The sequence below is a fragment of the Hyaena hyaena genome, unplaced genomic scaffold (genome assembly GCF_003009895.1).
Source record: "Hyaena hyaena isolate Hyena2069 unplaced genomic scaffold, ASM300989v1 scaffold_208, whole genome shotgun sequence".
Taxonomy (NCBI): domain Eukaryota; kingdom Metazoa; phylum Chordata; class Mammalia; order Carnivora; family Hyaenidae; genus Hyaena; species Hyaena hyaena.
In genome coordinates, this window is record NW_024080839.1 from 1,833,762 (window position 1) to 1,852,440 (window position 18,679).

Consider the following 18,679-nt stretch of genomic DNA (forward strand, 5'->3'; position numbering starts at 1 on the left):
CTGGAAGGCGAGATCTCCAGCCTCCCACTAATGCTGGGGGAGAAGGTGCCTTGTTTTGGCCTCTATGGACCCAAGCCCTCCCTGGGGCTTTGATGAGGATATGGGAGTGGATGGGACCCTATGCCCTTTGATCCCCCTAGAAGTACTGCAATGAGAGTAATTAACTATGTGCCAGGCACTGTTCTGAACATTTTTTATTTATTACTTTCTTAATCTTTACAACCATCCCATGAAAGAGGTACTACTGTGACCCCTGGTTTTGAGATGAGGAAACTGACGCAGAGGGAAGCACAGTGACTGGCCTGAGGTCATTCACACTAGAAGAGGTGTACGGACTGGAATAACTGAGGTCTTTCACACTAGAAGAGGTGTACAGACTGGAGGTGTGCTCCTGAGCCCCTGTTCACGCTGTGTGCTGCCTCTCCGAGGAAAGGGCTGTACCAGACCTCCTGTCTGGGGCCAGTCTAAGCACAACAAAGTCTCATTCTTGAGACTTCAGTGGGCTGTGCCCACCCCAGGGGCTCTGGCACCTGCAAGGCACAAGAGCCTCATGGCAGACCCCACCTCCAGCTGTACAAATTCCTAGGGGGTCCTCTTCTGGGCAAACCAGGGCCTGGTCTGCCTTGGCGTCCCATCCCTGAGCCCTGCTGGGGAGGTGCAGACATTAAGGTCCCTTGCCCTCACCCTTTCCATCACACCAAGTTCTGTGGAGCCCTATGGACCTGCACAGGTGCCTTGGAAGCCATCCCAGTCATTGAGGGGGTGTCTAAGCAGATCATGGGGTTCCTCCAGCTCCCACACAGAAAGACCGAACAGCCTGGGGGCTGAGGGCATGGAGTCTGTAGCCAGACAGCTAGGATCTGAATCTTGGCTTCACTGTTTATCTATGTGTTCCCAGCCAACTTGTTCACTCTCCCTATGCCTTGCTTTCCCATCTATAAAATGCAGATAATGTTAGAACCTACTTTAGGAGATGGCCAGGAGGATTCAGTGTCTAAATAGATTGCTTATACCAGCACCTGGTGCAAAAAAGGAACATACATATACATGTTCACTCATAACACTGTTATACAACCAGAGAAATAACATTTTCAGGTATTTTTCAGGTATTTTTTTCTGAAGATTCAGTTTAAAGAACTACTTCTGAAGCTAAGGAATGTCTGAAAGCTACAGCTCCCTGCTTTTTGCCCTGAGCTGTTGCCTTTCTAAAGAGGTGAAATCTCCTGGTGTCCATTCTAGAGGTTTCACCTCTAGAAGCCAGGGGCCCTGTTGCACAAAAAACCATAAAATACCTAGGAATAGGGGCACCTGGGTGGCTTAGTCGGTTAAGCGTCCGACTTTCGCTTAGGTCATGATCTTGCGGTTCGTGGGTTCGAGCCCCGCGTCGGGCTCTGTGCTGACTGCCAGCTCAGAGCCTGGAGCCTGTTGCAGTCTGTGACTCCCTCTCTCTCTGACCCTCCCCTGCTCACGCTGTCTCTCTCTCTCTCTCTCCTAGAAATAAACAAAACATTAAAAAAAATTTAAAATACCTAGGAATAAACCTAACAGAAGATATAAAGGATCTGTATGATGAAAACTATAGAAAACTTATGAAGAAAATTGAAGAAAACACAAAGAAATGGAAAAACATTCCATGCTCAAGGATCAGAAGAATAAATATTGTTAAAATGTCATTACTACCCAAAGCAATCTACACATTCAATGCAAACCCAATCAAAATTTCACAAGCATTCTTCTCAAAGCTAGAACAAACAATCCTAAAATTTGTATGGAACCACAAAAGACCCCAAATAACCAAAGTAATATTGAAGAAGAAAACCAAAATGGGAGGCATCACAATCCCAGACTTTAGCCTCTACTACAAAGCTGTAATCATCAAGACAGTATGGTATTGGCACAAAAACAGACACACAGACCAATGGAATAGAGAACCAGAAATTGGACCCACAAAAGAATGGCCAATTAATTTTTGACAAAGAAGGAAAGAGTATTCAATGGAAAAAAGACAGCCTCTTTAACAGATGGTGCTAGGAAAACTGGACAGCAACATGCAAAAGAATGAAACTAGACCACTTTCTCACACCATACACAAAAATAAACTCAAAATGGATGAAGGACCTGAATGTGAGATGGGAAACCATCAAAACCCTATAAGAAAAAGCAAGATACAACCTCCTTGACCTCAACTGCAGCAATTTCTTACTCGACACATCTCCAAAGACAAGAGAATCAAGAGCAAAAATGAACTACTGGGACCTCATCAAGATAAAAAGCTTCTGCATGGCAAGGGAAACAATCAATAAAACTAATAAGCAACTGATGGAATGGGAAAAGATAGTTGCAAATGAATGACATATCAGATACAGGGCTGGTATCCAAAATCTATAAGGAACTCACCAAACTCCACACCCAAAAAACAAACAATCCAGTGAAGACATGGGCAGAAGACATGAACAGACACTTCTCCAAAGAGGACAGCCAGATGGTCAACGGACACATGAAATGATGCTCAGTGTCCCTCTTCATCAGGGAAATACAAATCAAAACCACACTGAGATACCACCTCACGCTCGTCAGAGTGGTTAAAATGAACAAATCAGGAGACTATAGATGCTGGTAAGGATGTGGAGAAATGGGCATCCTCCTACACTGTTGGTGGGAATGTAAACTGGTACAGCCCCTCTGGAAAACAGTGTGGAGGTTCCTCAAAAAATTAACAATAGAACCTCCCCCCATGACCCAGCAATAGCACTGGTAGGAATTTACCCAAGGGATACAGGAGTGCTGATGCATAGGGGCACATGTACCCCAATGTTCATAGCAGCACTTTCAACAATAGCCAAAACATGGAAAGAGCCTAAATGTCCATTAACTGACAAATGGATCGAGAAGATGTGGTTTATCTATACAATGGAATACTACATGGCAATGATAAATAATGAAATCTGGCCACTTGTAGCAACGTGGATGGAAATTGAGGGTGTTATGCTAAGTGAAATAAGTCAGGCAGAGAAGGACAGACACCGTATGTTTTCACTCATATGTGGAACAGGAGAAACTTAACAGAGGACCATGGGGGAGGGGAAGGGAAAGGGGAAAAATAGTTAAGGAGAGGGAGGGAGGCAAACTATAAGAGACTCTTAAATACTGAGAACAAACTGAGGACTGATGGGGTTGGAGGAGAGGGAAAGGAGGGTGATGGGCATGGAGGAGGGTACTTGTTGGGATGAGCACTGGGTGTTATATGGAAACCAACCTGACAATAATCTATAAAAGAAAAAAAATTAAAAGACCTACTGTGTGAAAAAAAAAAAAAAAAAAGCCAGGGGCCCTGGGATGTTGGTCATGGGGAAGATGTGGAAGGCAGGTCCCTGGAGCCTGTAGGGGGCAGCAAGGGACAGAAGGCACCTGCAGGCCCAGCAGCTGCAGCTCCCGCTCAAAGGCGGTGTGCACCCGGTGGAAAGACTCGGCAGTGCTGGCATCCAGCCCCACGTCCTCGGGCAGCTCACGGTGCTTCTCATCGATGAGGCCCAGGATCTCGGCACCCGTGTAGAAGTAGCGGTGCAGGTCATAGGAGGCGGCCAGCAGTTGCATGCGCGTGTCGATGAGCTCCAGCAGGTCTGCCCACATCTCATTCAGCCCATCCTTCCACTCGGCGATGGTGGCTGCTTCGCTGTGGCCTGCATCGATGAGCCGCTCGATGATGATGTTCACGTTGTCCACCCGTTCCTGCCCAATCGCCCCAGTCTCCCGGGCAAAGTCCCGGAACTTGTCCCGGAGCAGCTGGACATGGGGTAAACAGAAATATGGTTATGGGGCCCAGGGGCAGGGTGGTGTCATCACCCCAACTGCAGACTTTCATGAGCGGCAGCCAAAGCACCTGGAGCCATGCTCCCACACCTGCCCAGGGCAGCCTGAGTCTCCATCTCCGGGGAGCCATGTGTGCGTGTGTTTGTGTGAGCGCATACCCGGAGTGACTGCTGCTGCATCTACAGCATTTGAGGAAGACCGAGAAAGCAGCTGCTGTGAGTACTCACAGTGACATGGTCGAAGTCTTGTCCCATTTCAAGGGAAGAGGCCATCTGCTCCTTTTCCGTAATCCACTGCTCCAGGTCGTCCGTCTCCCTCTTCAGCTGAAACAGGTGGTACATGTTCTCCAGCGTCCGCCTGCGCTCTTCTGCCATGTCCTTCAGCCCTGCATACTGCTTGTCCACTTGCCCCTGAAGCCGTATGATCTGTTCCCTGGAATTCAAAATAAGAAAGCATTCAGAGGTAGAAGCAGGGAGCCCAGAGCAGCCGGTGCAGGGGAGCTGACCTGCTCCTCCCTGGCCTGTAGCAGGGATACATGGGGAGGGAAGTCAGGAGAAACACAGCAGCTTTCCCTGGGGAAGTGCTGGGGAGAAAAGAACCATCCCTGAGGCCAGAATGTCTCAGGGTGCCTCCCACCATTATCCCTCACCCTGGGAAGCTCAGAGAGGCAACAGGGAGCTCCTCCCTCCCAGGAGGCTGAAGGAGCAGCACCCTGAGCGTGAGAGGGCTCCAGCACCAGCAAGGAGGGGCCTGTGGTCCCCGGGGCTCAATCCCTGGGGCTCCCTGGGAGATGCTGGGGTGGACACTGAAACCCCATAGCAGTGGGTGCCTGGGGACTGGGGTGCAGTCTGAGGTGGGCAGCCCAGTGAGCCCCCATCTGTGCAGAACCACCTAGATGGGTGTCAGTTTTCTACCTTCTCACCTACACAATAGTTTTGCTGAGACACTGAGATTCTGAAGTACCCTCTGGACCATAAAGAGGAAAGCAAAGTTACTCTTCAGTGTCTCTTAGCATAATCTAACTCTATGAAACATTGGAGCTCCTGGGTCACCAACAGGGGAGTTTTGCTATTGCATTTTCTGATCTTTGCAAACCAGGCTTTATTTAGTTGGCCCTGTTTGGAGTTACTCACACAAAACTGAAACATGAAATGGAACTGGGCCAATCAGCAGTTTTCTCAAACCCACAGTTTTCATGAAAACTGGTGCTATTTTCCCCAAAGCTGTTGCTGTGCTCCCACTTGGACCTGCAGGATCACAGTTGGTGGGGCCCCGGCCAGGTCACTCCTGGTGGCACACGCACCCCTCGGGGTGGCCTGCGGACAGCAGGCTCTGGGCCCTGGAGGCCAGCTGCTTGATGTTCCTCCCGTATTCCTCCACTGTGTGCTGCTGCCTCAGGTGCCGCTTCAGCATCACGATGGCGCCCTCTTCATCCTAGGAGGCAGCGGCTGTCAGGACACCTGCTCAGGGAGGTGCTCGGAGACTGGGGGGCGGGGGGTGGAGCCAGGCTCATGGCTCCCTCCCCCACAAGAAAACTGCCTGATTCCTTCCTGCGACTCCTTTCCCAGCAACATCCTACCTTCCTCTTGATTCTTTTCTGACTCCTACCCTCCCAGGCCCAGCTCCAAGCTTCTGACCCCAGGAGGACTTCCCTAGAGGCCCCTCGCACCTCATCTCCCATCCCTCCTGTGGCAGTCCATCAGTACAGAACCCATGGCACGAGAAAGGTGAGGAAATCCTGGGTTAGGTCAAGTCTAAGCTGGCAAACAGGGCACCTGGCTGCAGTGTGTACACTGTAGCGGGCATCCTCACACACCTGGACATACCAGCTGTGACTGCCCCGACTGCCCAGCCTGGCCCCACCCCAGCCCAAGCTGACCTTGGGGAGCTCATCGGAGATGATGTAGAGCTCTTGCTCGCTGATCCAGGCCTCGGCCTCGCCTGCATCCAGGTAGTACTGCTGGGCCTCGCTGGCGTCCCGTAGGCGCTGCAGCCTCCCAGCAGCCGCCTCCCGCAGCGTGTCCCACAAGTCCTGCAGGCGCCCCAGGCGCTCCTCGATGTCCTGGCAGTCGACCTCCGCCGCCTCCACCAGTTGCTGCCCTCTCTGCAGCACGTCCTCCACCCGTGGCGCATGGCCCAGGATCTCGTTCTGCAGGGTCTGTGGGCACAGGGAAGGGCTCAGAGGCGGAGCCTTCCCACCACATAGGGGGCCAGGCCCGCACTCTGGCACCTTCAGTGGGGTCCTGCATGGAGAAGCTAGTGCAGAACAGGTGGTGGTCATGAAAACAGGCCCTGACCACCCACCAGGCATGGTGCGAGGCACCATGCAGCACCCTCCACCTGTTGTCTTTGGAGAGGAGCACAGAGGGCAGCGAGGAGCTGCTAGGTAATGTGGGGGCAGTGAGTGGCAGCACAGCATTTGAACTTGACCCTCTCTGCTCCCTGTGCTTCCTATGTCTCAGCAGAACTTGCTTCCCAGCTGTTCTTGTTGGAGGAAAGGAAAACAATATTTAAATGGCTTTTGATATCTTATTTTAGCATCTCTGATTCCATGTACAACAACAGTTGACAGTTGCTCCTTGTTCAGATTTTAGAATTTGGGCTCCCCCCTCCTCCCCATTTCTATGCCTCAAATCTTTTGTGAACTTTGTATTTTTTCCTGTTTAAGAATTTGCTTACCGAAATGGTGTTCTCCTTTCACTCTGGTGTCTAGGTCACCTTTTTCCTCAGGGGGCCATGACCCATGTGTGACTCACTTTCTGGGTCCTGGAGGCCCAAGCCTACTTGTTTCTTATACGTGGGCTCCAGCTCCTTACACCTCTTTTCCTCCCTTTGTACAATTTGCCTGTGGCCTTTAAAACCACCTGGAGGGTGGGGGCAAGAGCTGTACACACAGGCAGTGCAGTGACTGTCAGCATTTAAAATCTACAGAAGCAGCACTATCCATAAGTCACTCAACTTGCTGAAATGCCTTGTTACCCTTTCTACTCCAAATCTACTCCAATTCTGACAATTTTTTGTGGTCTGTGTAATTGAATTCAAACAACCCATGATGGGAGCACCTGGGTGGCTCAGCGGTTGGGTGTCCGACTTCGGCTCAGGTCATGATCTCATGGTTCATGGGTTTGAGCCCTGCATCGGGCTCTGTGCTGACAGCTAGCTCAGAACCTGGAGCCTGCTTCAGATTTTGTATCTCCCTCTCTCTCTGACCCTCCCCTGCTCACGCTGTCTCTCTCTCTCTCTCAGAAATAAATAAACCATTTAAAAAAAATTAAAAAACAAACAAAAAAACCCCAAACAACCCATGGTGTCAGCTCCGTGTACCTTTTTACTATTCCTGAGATCTTACGACCTCTGCAAGGGATGCTACAAGGTATTAGCTCTCTCTTTTTAAGCAATTCTTTTATCGGCTCCCACGCAGCCTGTTCACTTATGACGTATTCTTTGTACTTCATGTGACCAACATGTATTTATAATGTCCTGGGTATAAGGCCTTGTTCTAGGTTCTAGGCACAGCCTGGAAACAAGGTAAATAAACCCCCTGCCCTCATAAAGCTTACACTGTTGTAGAGGGGATAGATGATAAGCATGCAAATAAGTGAATAAATGTGGATACTGGGTACCATGAGGAAAATATCGCAATGAGATCACGAATATCTGCCAAGCTGTGCTGGAGTCAGGAAGGCCCTTCCTGGGAAGGCATGAGTGACAAGGAGGAGGCAACCACACAAAGATTTGGGGGATGAGTGTTGCCAGCAAAAGGGAAGAGCGAGTGTGAAGTCCCCGGGGTTGAAGCAAGCCTGCACTATCTATAGGCGTGAGAGAGGGCCAGGAAAGCTAGAATACTGTGACGAGGAGGGCCAAAGTGATGAGAGGTGACCTTAGAGGAAGGCAGGGGCCAGATCAGGTGGGACACTGGTTCTTAACCCTGGTTGCACATTGAATAATCTGGGAAAACAAACACAGTCAGGGCCCTATCCCCAGAGAGCTTAATTAATTTATCTGACATAGGAACTGGGCATTCTTAGGTTTCAAATTTCCCTGAGGTGATTCTCATGTGCAGCCAAAGTTGAGAACCATTCATACATTGCAGGATTTGTTCTAGTTGCAATGGACAGCCATGAGAGCAGTTTCTCAAAGTGGAATTCCAGACCCATAGCATCAGAATCACCCAAGATCTTGAGAGGTATGCAAATGATCAGGCTCTTCTCCCAGAGTTTGAATCAGTAGACCTGAGGTGGATCCTAGTCAACTGTATTTTAACAAGCCCTCTAGGGGAGTCTGATGCACACTGAAGTTTGAGAACCACTGCAATAGAGAGAATGATGAAATGATATTTAAGCTTTAGCTAGTCTAGCCTAAAGTCATCTTTACTAGGGCAGCCATGGTCTCCCAAGAGACTACCTTTCCCTTCTTGGTTATGGGAACCCCATCCATATTTGTCTTGCCCTTTTTCTGAAATAGCAACCTTCAACCAGGGGAGTTGAGAGTCTTTTGGCAATAACACCGAGGCTAGACAGAGTCAGTCTTTAGTGTTCCAGGGAGTGATGTTGGTTCATTTTACAGTTGAGGAAACTGAGGCCCCAAGGATATGGTCTTCTGTCAGTGTCCTTCCTTTAAATGGAGGTTGTGATGTTAATTGAACCCCCACCTAGTACCTTCTGGCCCAAGTTCCTGCCTGCGACCACTGAAGGCTTTATAACTAGGTTGTGTCAACGGGAAGCAAAGGGTGCGAGGGTTTTCAGATACTCATTGAATGTAAATCAGACCCCTAAACAGCAGCAGGGCTCTGAGAGCAGATGTCAGCTGCTGCTGTTTTGAGGAAGTTCTGTCTGTCATGATTTTTCTTCCCTGAGGAGGTGCAATATTGACTGGCATTCTGGGACACACTGCTCTTCTCTGGGATAAGTTCCCAGGCTTTCGTTGCTCTTGGCTGTGGCTGCCCCCACTCCCTGACCCAGAGAGGAGACCAGGCAGCAGGGACAACTCTCCACCCAAGAGCAGGGTCTGTGGCCAGCCTGTCTGTACACAGAGACACCCTGAGCCCATGTGTATTCCTGAAATAGGAGGAAGTATGGAATCTGCTCACTTCTAGGAGTCTCGCCAGGGCCATCAAGCTTAAGAAAGAAAAAACAGCAAGTGGATGTTGTTTCAAAGGCTCAGAGATCAAGTTTAGTGGCTTCCCAATGGGGTCCGAGCCCCACAAGTATCCTCATGTGCTGGGAGAAATGGGTCCTACTTACCCTGAGGGCCAGGCTCAGCCCTGGAAGAGGGGCAAATCAGTACTAGGAAGGAAGCCAGGAGCTATGGGCTTCCTTTCAGGAAGGCCATGGGATATAGAAGCTGTAAAGCACATGAAACTCCAGGCCAGGGCTTCTGGGTTCTGCACTCACTTATGCTCTGATGGGTCTAAATGGCCCCAAATTCTGAAACATCTGGACATCCCCTGACCAGCCCTGGCCCTGCCATGGACTTCCCAGAATTCTCTCTGCCATCACCAAAGCTTCTCTTTTTATGGGGTCTGGGAGCCCCATAGCTACCAATAAGAATAATAATTTGCTGTTGCTGGCTTTCTGCACGTCAAGGCTGGGAGTTCCTCCCTGGGAAGGGCAAGGGAAGGGAGGAGGCAGGTGGGGGGAGACTAATCAGGTGAAGCAGGACTCACCTGATTCTTCTTCATGAACAGCTGCACAGTTTGTAGATTCATGCCATAGTCGGCTGACTGGGCCAGAGGCAGCCTCTCTTCCACCCAGAGCTGTAGAGACCAGAAGGCAGGGGCAGCTGATGATGGTCATGGCCACCCTTTCCTCATGTACTCACCTGGGTCAGACATAGCTCTTTCCTGCTGTGTCTCTTCCCAAGGCCTCATCAGGGTTTTGCCCCCATTTTATAGATGGGGACATTTTGATATCATGAATTGAGGTTCCAAATGACCTGCTCCTGGTCACACAGGGGGAAGGTAATGTAGCTGGACTGGAACCCACATCTGTCTACCCCAAAGTCCATAACTGAGTTACCATTCAAAAAGCATTGGTCAGGTGCCTGGTGGCTCAGTCAGTTAAGTGTCCAACTCTTGATTTTGGCTCAGGTCATGATCTCACGGTTCGTGGGATCGCGTCCTGCATTGGGCTCTATGCTGACAGCACAGAGCCTGCTTGGGATTCTCTCTCTCCTTCTCTCTGCCCCTTCCCCATGCGCACTCTCTCTCAAAAATAAACATTTAAAAAAAAAACCTTAAAAAAAAGCGCTAGCTTTACTTTCATATTTAATGCAATCATCATAATGGCTGAGGTAAGGAGACGAGGGCACCAGACATCTTTAAAAAGTGCCCAGGGCTGCAGCCAGCAATCCTGCCTCTGGCGGGGCCTGTACCTACTCACCGTCTCATCCTCTAAGTCCCGGCTGATCTGCAGCTTGGCTCGGGATGACTCCAACTGCTTCTTCCTCCTCTCCAGGGGCTCCAGGAGGTTCAGAAAGCGCTTCTCGATGCTCACTTCTGTGCCTTCTGCCTCCTCTCCCAGCGAGGGCACCTGGGCAAACAACTCCCCCAGCTCCTCCTTCCGCATGTTCACTTGGTCCTCCACACGCTGGGATGCAAGGGGACAGTGTCAGTACCAGCCTTAGCACCTGGGTAGCCCCTTATCCTTCATATCACCCGTATCCCATCCCACCTCCCCCAGGTAGTCTCCCTGGATGCTCCCACTCATCCTTCCTGCCTCACAAGCGCCTGTCCTATACTTGTAGTGCATGCTTTTATTAATCCCAGATCCCTGTCTTCACCACTGCAAAGGGGCAGGAGATGGGTTATGAACCAAGAGACGTTTTTGCTTGATGAAGACAAGCCCAGCTAAGAGGAACAGAAGTACTTACTTTCAGGTTGCACATTTGTTCCCTAAGATCTCCTATTCCAACACTCCTAGTCTACAACCCACTCACGTGCCTTCAGCTTAGCCAGCATCCGGTTGACACTGGTCAGGTCCTTGCCCGGGTCATCGGACCGCAGCTGGTCCTCCATAGCACTGATCCACTTGTTGAGGTCGGCATGGGTCTGTGAGCGCAGGTAGGAGTTCCTGGCAGCTGAGAGCTGTTGGGTCCTCTCCTGCGTGGTGGCCTGAAGTTCATCCCAGAGCCGGTGCAACTCTTCCAGCTTCTGGGACACCAGGGCCGAGTACTGGGGCTTCTCCACCATCAGCACCTTTCCTTCCTGTGTGGGGAAGCAGGAGGGCTCACCCTCTGAGGCCAGGCAGCCTTGGAGCAGCCCTGCTGCATGTGGTTGCCGGGGGTTAGCTGAGGTCAGGAAGGCAAAGAATCTGCCTGGAACTCAGGTGAGGCTCATCTGAAAGACTGCATCCCCAAGTTATTTGCAGGAGAAGGTGTGGCAGGGAGGGGTGTGTTTGGGGCAAAGGGCCCAGGGAGATTGTAGTATGGGGAGCTGCAGACCAGGATCAGCTGATGCTAAATTATTTTTAATTAAAAAAAAATTCAAGATCCATCCAGGTACAAGCAGCCTCGAAAGGACTCTACCCTCTCTTGATGGTCTTCCCAGAGGCTATGCACTACTAACCTTTGTGATATGTTTTAGTTACTGAATTTGTCTTACCTGGGTTTCACCTGCATAAATGTACCCTTTTTGGTGAGTACAGTATAATACGACTTAGGCCTAGAAATACAGGTTGCTAATAATAGCCAATATTTACTGCGTGCCCAGTAAGGGCTAGTCTAAGTGGTTTAATCCTTACAATCTCTTGGGTAGGTATTGTTATTATCCTCATTTTTCAGATGAAGAAACTGAAGCCCAGGGAGGTTGAGAAGTCAGACAGTCTGGCTCAGAGCCTGCACCCTTAACCACAGTGGACCCTATTCCTACTTCTCTCTGGACAGCCACAGTAAAGAGGAACAAATGCGACTGATTCTCAGATCTACTACCAGCTACATTTTGACTTGGGTCCTTGGGCAAGCTTGCTATAGGGGGGTACTCCTGGTTCCCCATCTATGAGGGGTGGTTCTGCCCATCCAAACAATGAGAGTCAATGGTCCCCCTGAGCCACTCTACTCATCTCACATACTCCTCTGCCTTTGGGAGGGACAGTGCTGGTATCCTGGTGAGAATAATGGAAGGCAAACAGAGATAACTGGTGTCCTGGCACTAGATGCTGAGGCACCAACTCAGGTAGTCTCACTGTCCTGGACTGTCTCTAGACTCAGAGGACCCAGAGGAGGTACCACTTCTGACCAGGCCTAACAAGGCTGGATATAACAGGAGCTCTGAAGGTCTATCTACTATTTAGAGAAATGTTTCACTTCCAGGTTCTATACAGCGTCTATGCCCGGAGTGAAGCCTCATTCAGGTAAGCACATCTGAGCAGAGAGCCCCCCACCATCCACCATTCGCTTTACTTACTGCATCAATGTTATCTAGCCACTGTTGGTGGGAAGCCAGGTCTGCCACAAAATCCTGGTGCTTCTGCCACTGGTTTTGAAGGTTTCTCATTTCATCATAGGAGACATCCTGAGATGTTAGCAGCTTGTCATTGATCCAGAGAGTGAGCTGTGGACAGAAAGAGGGAGTCCAACAATCTCTGAGTATACCTCTTTGGCCAAGGGCTCAAGGCAGGACCTGCTGTCCACTTCTGGCTGCAGAAGAAGGCCAAGGAGAGGAAGTAGGAATACAGCAGAGTACTACTCTCCAAAGCTCTGGCTCTCTGACTCCCAGCACGGGCAACTCCCTGTGTTGTCTCAGGGTTAAAACAAAGGCACCTGAGTGTCTTCCCTAGTAGACTATGTGCAGTAGGACTCCAGGGATATCAATGTTTCTCTCCATATTTCCAGGACCTAGGAACAGGGCCTAGCCTATTGCAGAAACTTCATGTTTACTGGATGGACAGATAAATCCACCCTTTGGCAATAGGGTGAGAAATCATTAATAAACACAGAGAAAATGTTATCTGAGGAAGAAGCCAAGGGCAGATCCTATAATTAACAATGAGGGAAGAACCGTGATAAGTATCCAATGTCTCTAAGATGTCCTGGCAGCATACCAGGCCTGGCTGGTGTCAAGGGCAGAGATAGATGAAAACAAAGTTTTTTGGGCAGGGTGGAAAGGGGTATGAGGATGGGAGCAGGAAATAAGTCAGAGAAAGCACCATTCCACACAGAAGTATTGCTTATGGAGAGACTCAGGAGTACAGCTCGCCCCAGGCTGAGCAAGGACCTTCTGAGTCAGTTCTCCAACTGGGAGGCTTGTTGAAAATGCTGTTCTCTCTTTCTCTCACTCCTTAAGATTCTGATTCACCTGGGCCTCAGTGGAGCCCAGTGCTTTACATTTAATAAGGGGTAGGACTGGCTCCATCATTTGCAGGGCCTCGTACAAAACGGAAATGCTCAAAATTATTAAGAATTTCAAGATGGCAACCACAGACCATTAAATCAAGCATGGGGCCCTTCAATGCACAGGTTGCATGCACTTGAAGCTGGCCTTGACCAGGGACCTAGGTGTCTTTAATATAGATAGCCCTTGGGCCACTCTTTGAGAAACCCTGCCCTAGACTGGGCAAATTAAAAGATGACTTTATAGATTCAGGGTTAAAAAAAAAACAAAAAAAAAGAGGGGCACCTGGGTGGCTCAGTCGGTTAAACGTCCAACTTTGGCTCAGGTCATGATTTCACAGTCCATGAGTTTGAGCCCCACATCAGGCTCTGTGCTGACAGCTCAGAACCTAGAGCCTGCTTCAGATTCTGTGTCTCTCACTCTCTCTGTCCCTCCCCTGCTCACATGCTCTCTCCAAAATAAACATACATTAAAAAAATTGTAGAACCAAAGATTCTAGAGGATGACCTACGCTATCAAATACCAGAGTTTCCTTCATGAAATTCCAGACTCCCAACTTAGAATCCTATGGACTTTCTTTTCCTCCCTCCCTTCCTTCCCTTCCCTTCCTTCCCTTCCTTTCTCTCTCTTTCTCTCTCTCTCTCTTTCATTATCTCTACACCCAATGTCCCAATGTGGGGCGTGAACCCATGACCCTGAGATCAAGAGCACTATGCTCCTCTGAGTCAGCCTGGCATACCCCCCATGGACTTCCTACCCCTAGGGCACTTTGATCCTAGAGTGGAATCTCCTGCAAAGTGACCTGCCTTGCTACAGCCTCACCTCCTGGCAGTTCTGGAGGAAGTTCTGGAGCTCCAAGTTGTCTTTCAGAATTGTTGAGGCCTCCTGAGCCTTCTCCTTGTTTTTCCTGTGCCTGGAAGGGAAGCCAGAAGCTGCGGTTCACAACACTGCTGAGCCTCAGAACCATGTACACCACCACCAGCCCTACCTGGCTCTGGCGCCGTGACCCTGGGGGTGGAGAGTACCTGTCCTCAATCAGCTGCACCTTCTCCAGAATCTTGTCTAAGTAGAGGTTTTTGTCGGCTATCAGCTTGTTTCCAGAGTCCACAGGACTCAAGACCTTATCCTGGTTGTTCTCCATAGACATCAAGAAATCCTCAAACTTCCGGATCCCAGCCTCTGCAGCCTCTAGGGAGTCTGGGGGCTCCAAGTGAGCCAGAGTATATTCCTGTTGAAGCAAGTTTCCAGATAAGGGATGAAGACAGGCTGAGAAGGCAGTGAGGGCACTTGCCAAGCAGGAGCACCATGTGTAACCATATAGGCTATAGCATGAACAGTGCCCCCTAGAGTTGTTCAAGGAAGAGGCAACCCCAGCCTTGGCTCCCTACACCTACCCCAGGGGCACCCAACGAACTGTGTGCCTAAAGCCACATGGAAGGGTAATGGCTCAGGGGAAAATTCACAACTCCAGCCTGTAACTGACCCAAGAACAAGGCAAACTTTAGGACACAGGGCTGGTAAAGGCACATGTTAAGGAACAAAGGTTTCCCCCCAACTGGCTAGAGTCCCCAAAAAGTAAAATTTGTTCTCCGAGAACATTCACAGACTCACCAGTGCAGTTACCCTGAGAGATAACGCCACTTCCCTACCTGATTGCTGAGGATGGCTTCCGCTTGCTTGGCATCTCTCTGAAACTCCTGGAAGCCAAGGCACTGCGCGAGTGAGTGGTTGCGGCTCTCCCACATCCGGCACAGGGCATCCCAGCCAGCATCCAGGCCCTCTAGCCTCTGGGCCAGGAGCAGGTACTCGGGGTCCGTCTGATCACGGATCACATTCTCCCCTGACACCTTGACATGCTGGTAGCTCTCTTGGTGCCCGTCAATCTCATCTTTGATGGCCGCATGCTGCTGAAGGAGCTGCTCGGCCTCTGGGAGGGACTCGGGCATGTCCTCGGAGGCCACGGTCTTCTGGGCCATGGACAGCCAGGCCTGGAAGTCATCTAGATTCTGCAGGAAGGCCTGCAGCTGGCTGGCTTCACCCAGCGAGGCTTCCTGCTCCTGAAGGGCTTCCTGCAGGTCCTTCCACAGCTGCTCCACACACGCCTGCCGCTGGCCAATGTCCTCTCTCTGCTCAGGGTGTGACGCCATCAGCTGCTGCGACTCATGCTCCAGGGCACCCACGCGGGCCTGGATGGCGGCCACGTCGCGCTCTAGCCCCGACAGCTTCCGCTGGATGGCAATGACGCCTGCCAGGTCCTGGCTCAGGTCCTTTGTGGACCGCACCACATGCATCTTGTCCTCAATCCACTTGCTAGTCTCTTCACAGTCCACACAATAGTTACGCACTCGGAGGGCTGAGTTTACTGCCTCCCGCCGCTCTGACACTATGGCCTGGAATGCCTGCCACCTGCCGAGGGGGACACAGAGACACCCTCCTTCCTTAACCCTTCCTGTAGGGCATCCCTACCTAGATTCCCACCAGAGTCTCTCCCCATAGATTGTGCACAGCAAAGAAAATCATCTATGCAACAAACTGTGATGAGTAAAATTCATGTATCCAATTTTACCCAAGACAATATAGACTGCCAATCAGATCTTTCCATCAGGGGGAGGCGAGCGGTGATGTGATTCCAACCCGACATTAAGGAACGACCATGATGCTTAGTTCAGTTCTGTATGTAGTTGAATTTTGGGCAAACATATAACCTCCTCAGATTTTTTGAAATGCTGAAAATAATTAAAAACCTTACATTTATCAACTTGAAGGCAATTTCAGGATACAGGGCCCCAGTGGCCCTAAAGGAATCATACAAATGCCCAAGACTATGTTCAAAATGCCCAAGGCCTAAAAATGTCACCTTGTTTCTTTTCTTTTTTTTTTTTTTTAAATTTCTTAATGTTTTATTTATTTCTAGGAGAGAGAGAGAGAGAGAGACAGCGTGAGCAGGGCAGGGTCAGAGAGGGAGGGAGTCACAGACTGAAACAGGCTCCAGGCTCTGAGCTGGCAGTCAGCACAGAGCCCGACGCGGGGCTCGAACCCACGAACCGCTAGATCATGACCTGAGCGAAAGTTGGACGCTTAACCGACTAAGCCACCCAGGCGCCCCAATGTCACCTTGTTTCTAAAAGAAAAGAGGCCAGTGGGGTGCCTGGGTGTCTCAGGCAGTTGAACATCTGACTCTTGATTTCAGCTCAGGTCATGATCCCAGGGTCCATGCTGAGTCAGGCTCCATGCTGGGCATGGAGCATGCTTAAGATTCTCTCTACCCCCTCCCTCTGCCCTTCTCCTACTCACACAGGCATTCTCTCTCTCTAAAAAGAAAAGTGGCCTTGTGAAGGAGGAAGAGGAAGAAGGGAGAAACTGGGATTAGAATTGAGAAATCGATAACATAATCTTGACCTTAACATGCAGTGCCAGAATGAAAATGGGAAAGATGCAAAGGTCTGGCAGATGTCCTGGGGACTGGGGTTGGTCTGCAGCCCCCAGTAAGCTTCTTCTATAGAGCTGTGCATCAGCATGGGCCGAGACCACCCTTTCCTCGGACCTAAGTTTACTCATTCTAATATGTAATAAGTAATATATAAGCACATAAGAGTGTGCTGAATGCTCATTTGCTGACCTCATCTTTCCTGAATATCCACAAGGTATAAGTATTATGTTAGCTGTAGTCATAGTCAGAATTTGCATTATGCAGTGTATGATTTAGAGAGAAATTAAGACAAGCTCACAAAATAACTATGATATAAAGTATTATGTACACCAGGCAGAGAGGACTAGGGCATTGTAAAGGTGACGGGGGTGATGGGGGCAAGTTTCGTGGTGGCCATCAGAGTTGAATTCCAATGAGCACCTCTCTAGCACTGCAACTGCACTGACCTATTTAGGGATAGGGCCCTGAGTATCTCACTCCTCTTTGTACCCCTGGCACCTGGAGGAAGGAGGCTGAGCAACAAGGCAAATGGCTTAGGGAAAGTACATTGTGGGTACTCCCAAGGTGTGACAACAGCTGCTAGACAGGGCTGAGAGGTCTGCAAAGAGAAAAGGGAGATAGGCTGGGGAGAACTGGGAATACCATGACAGAGAAGAGCAAGAACCCAAAGATTTTGCAGTTTCCCTTCTAAACGGAGAAGTCCCTGATTTCTGGGAAATTCTGTGCCTCCATACAAGAAGCCCAGTGGTAATTTTCTAGGCCTTTCCTGGTGTGGCCTCACCGCAGCTACCAGCAGAGGCCACAGAGAGGATGGGCTGGGAATTAAGTCTAGTTGCTCCTGCTGTACTGTTTCCAAGATGGAAGAAGTTGACAGAACCACTCCAGTCAGCCTTGACCAGGCCAGTCTGAAGTTCAGGTTTGGTCCTGGGCCCAAGATCATTTAAAAAAAAAAAAAGGAATTGGGATACGTGGGTGTTTCAGTCCATTAAGCCTCCAACTTTGGCTCAGGTCATGATCTTAAGGTTCACGGGTTCAAGCCCCACACTGTGCTTTGAGCTGACAGCTCAGAGCCTGGAGTCTGCTTCAGATTCTATGTCTCCCTCTCTCTCTGCCCCTCCCTGGCTCGTTCGCTCTCTCTCTCTCAAAAATAAACATTTAAAAAATGGAATGCATAGTGTATGAAGGTAATCACTTATTCAGTAAGTGCTTGAATGACTCATATGTGCCAAGCCTGGCAGAAGACATTTCAGTTGTATCCCTGTTCATTCATTCACTACACATTTATCATGCTACTGTCATGAACCTTGTGCCAGGCACTGTTCTAGGCTCCAGGGATACAGCAATGAACAAAGCAAAGTGCTTGCTCTCATTTGAATGAGCAGAGACAAATAATTAAGTCTATAATTCATCAAGTGGTGATAGGTACATTGAAAAAATAAAGCAACATAATGATATAGAGGCAGAGGAAGGTGAGAATGATGTTTTTGACCAGGTGGTCAGTGAAGGCTGCTCCAATAAGCTGACATGCGAGCTGAGATCTGAATAATGTAAGGGAGTAAGCCATGTGGATATATACATATATGTGTGTGTATATATATTTTGGCTTTAAACACTTAAGGCCTTATTTTGACATTATCATCGTGGTAAGTCCTTCTATCAAAGAATATGGCATACCTCTCTTCTTTTTCAAGTTTTGTTCTGTTTCCTTCACATTCACTTTGCATATTTCTTGTTATTTTATTCTTTACTTTTTTCTTTTTAAAACATTTTTAACATTTATTTATTTTTTAAAAATAATTTTTTGTTATTAATGTTTCTATCACTTCTTTTTGAGAGACAGAGAGGGACAGAGTGTGAGTAGGGAAGAGGCAGAGAGAGAGGGAGACACAGAACCTGAAGTAGCCTCCAGGCTCTGAGCTGTCAGCACAGATCCCAATGTAGGTTCAGTCCCATGAAGCATGAGATCATGACCTGAGCTGAAGTCGGACACTTAACCAACTGAGCCACCCAGGTGCCCCATTACTTATTTTTTTTCTAAATATAACTTATGGTTAACTAACATACAGTGTATACAATGTGCTCTTGGTTTCGGGAGTAGATTCCCATGATTC

The 18,679-nt window shown here is 49.3% G+C and overlaps 1 protein-coding gene across 1 annotated transcript in view; it reads right to left on the reverse strand.

Annotated features, from left to right (window-relative positions):
* SPTB (spectrin beta, erythrocytic) overlaps positions 1 to 18,679 on the reverse strand; it is a 72,846-nt gene that overhangs the window by 19,365 nt on the left and 34,802 nt on the right. The window contains exons 15-25 of the mRNA XM_039242145.1: positions 14,788 to 15,544; positions 14,164 to 14,366; positions 13,961 to 14,051; positions 12,212 to 12,358; positions 10,751 to 11,014; positions 10,191 to 10,397; positions 9,476 to 9,565; positions 5,690 to 5,968; positions 5,114 to 5,244; positions 4,038 to 4,242; positions 3,409 to 3,783 (exon numbers count right to left, since the gene is read on the reverse strand). Of these exons, the coding sequence (XP_039098076.1) occupies positions 3,409 to 3,783; positions 4,038 to 4,242; positions 5,114 to 5,244; positions 5,690 to 5,968; positions 9,476 to 9,565; positions 10,191 to 10,397; positions 10,751 to 11,014; positions 12,212 to 12,358; positions 13,961 to 14,051; positions 14,164 to 14,366; positions 14,788 to 15,544 (2,749 nt within the window). The remainder of the gene's footprint in view (positions 1 to 3,408; positions 3,784 to 4,037; positions 4,243 to 5,113; positions 5,245 to 5,689; positions 5,969 to 9,475; positions 9,566 to 10,190; positions 10,398 to 10,750; positions 11,015 to 12,211; positions 12,359 to 13,960; positions 14,052 to 14,163; positions 14,367 to 14,787; positions 15,545 to 18,679) is intronic.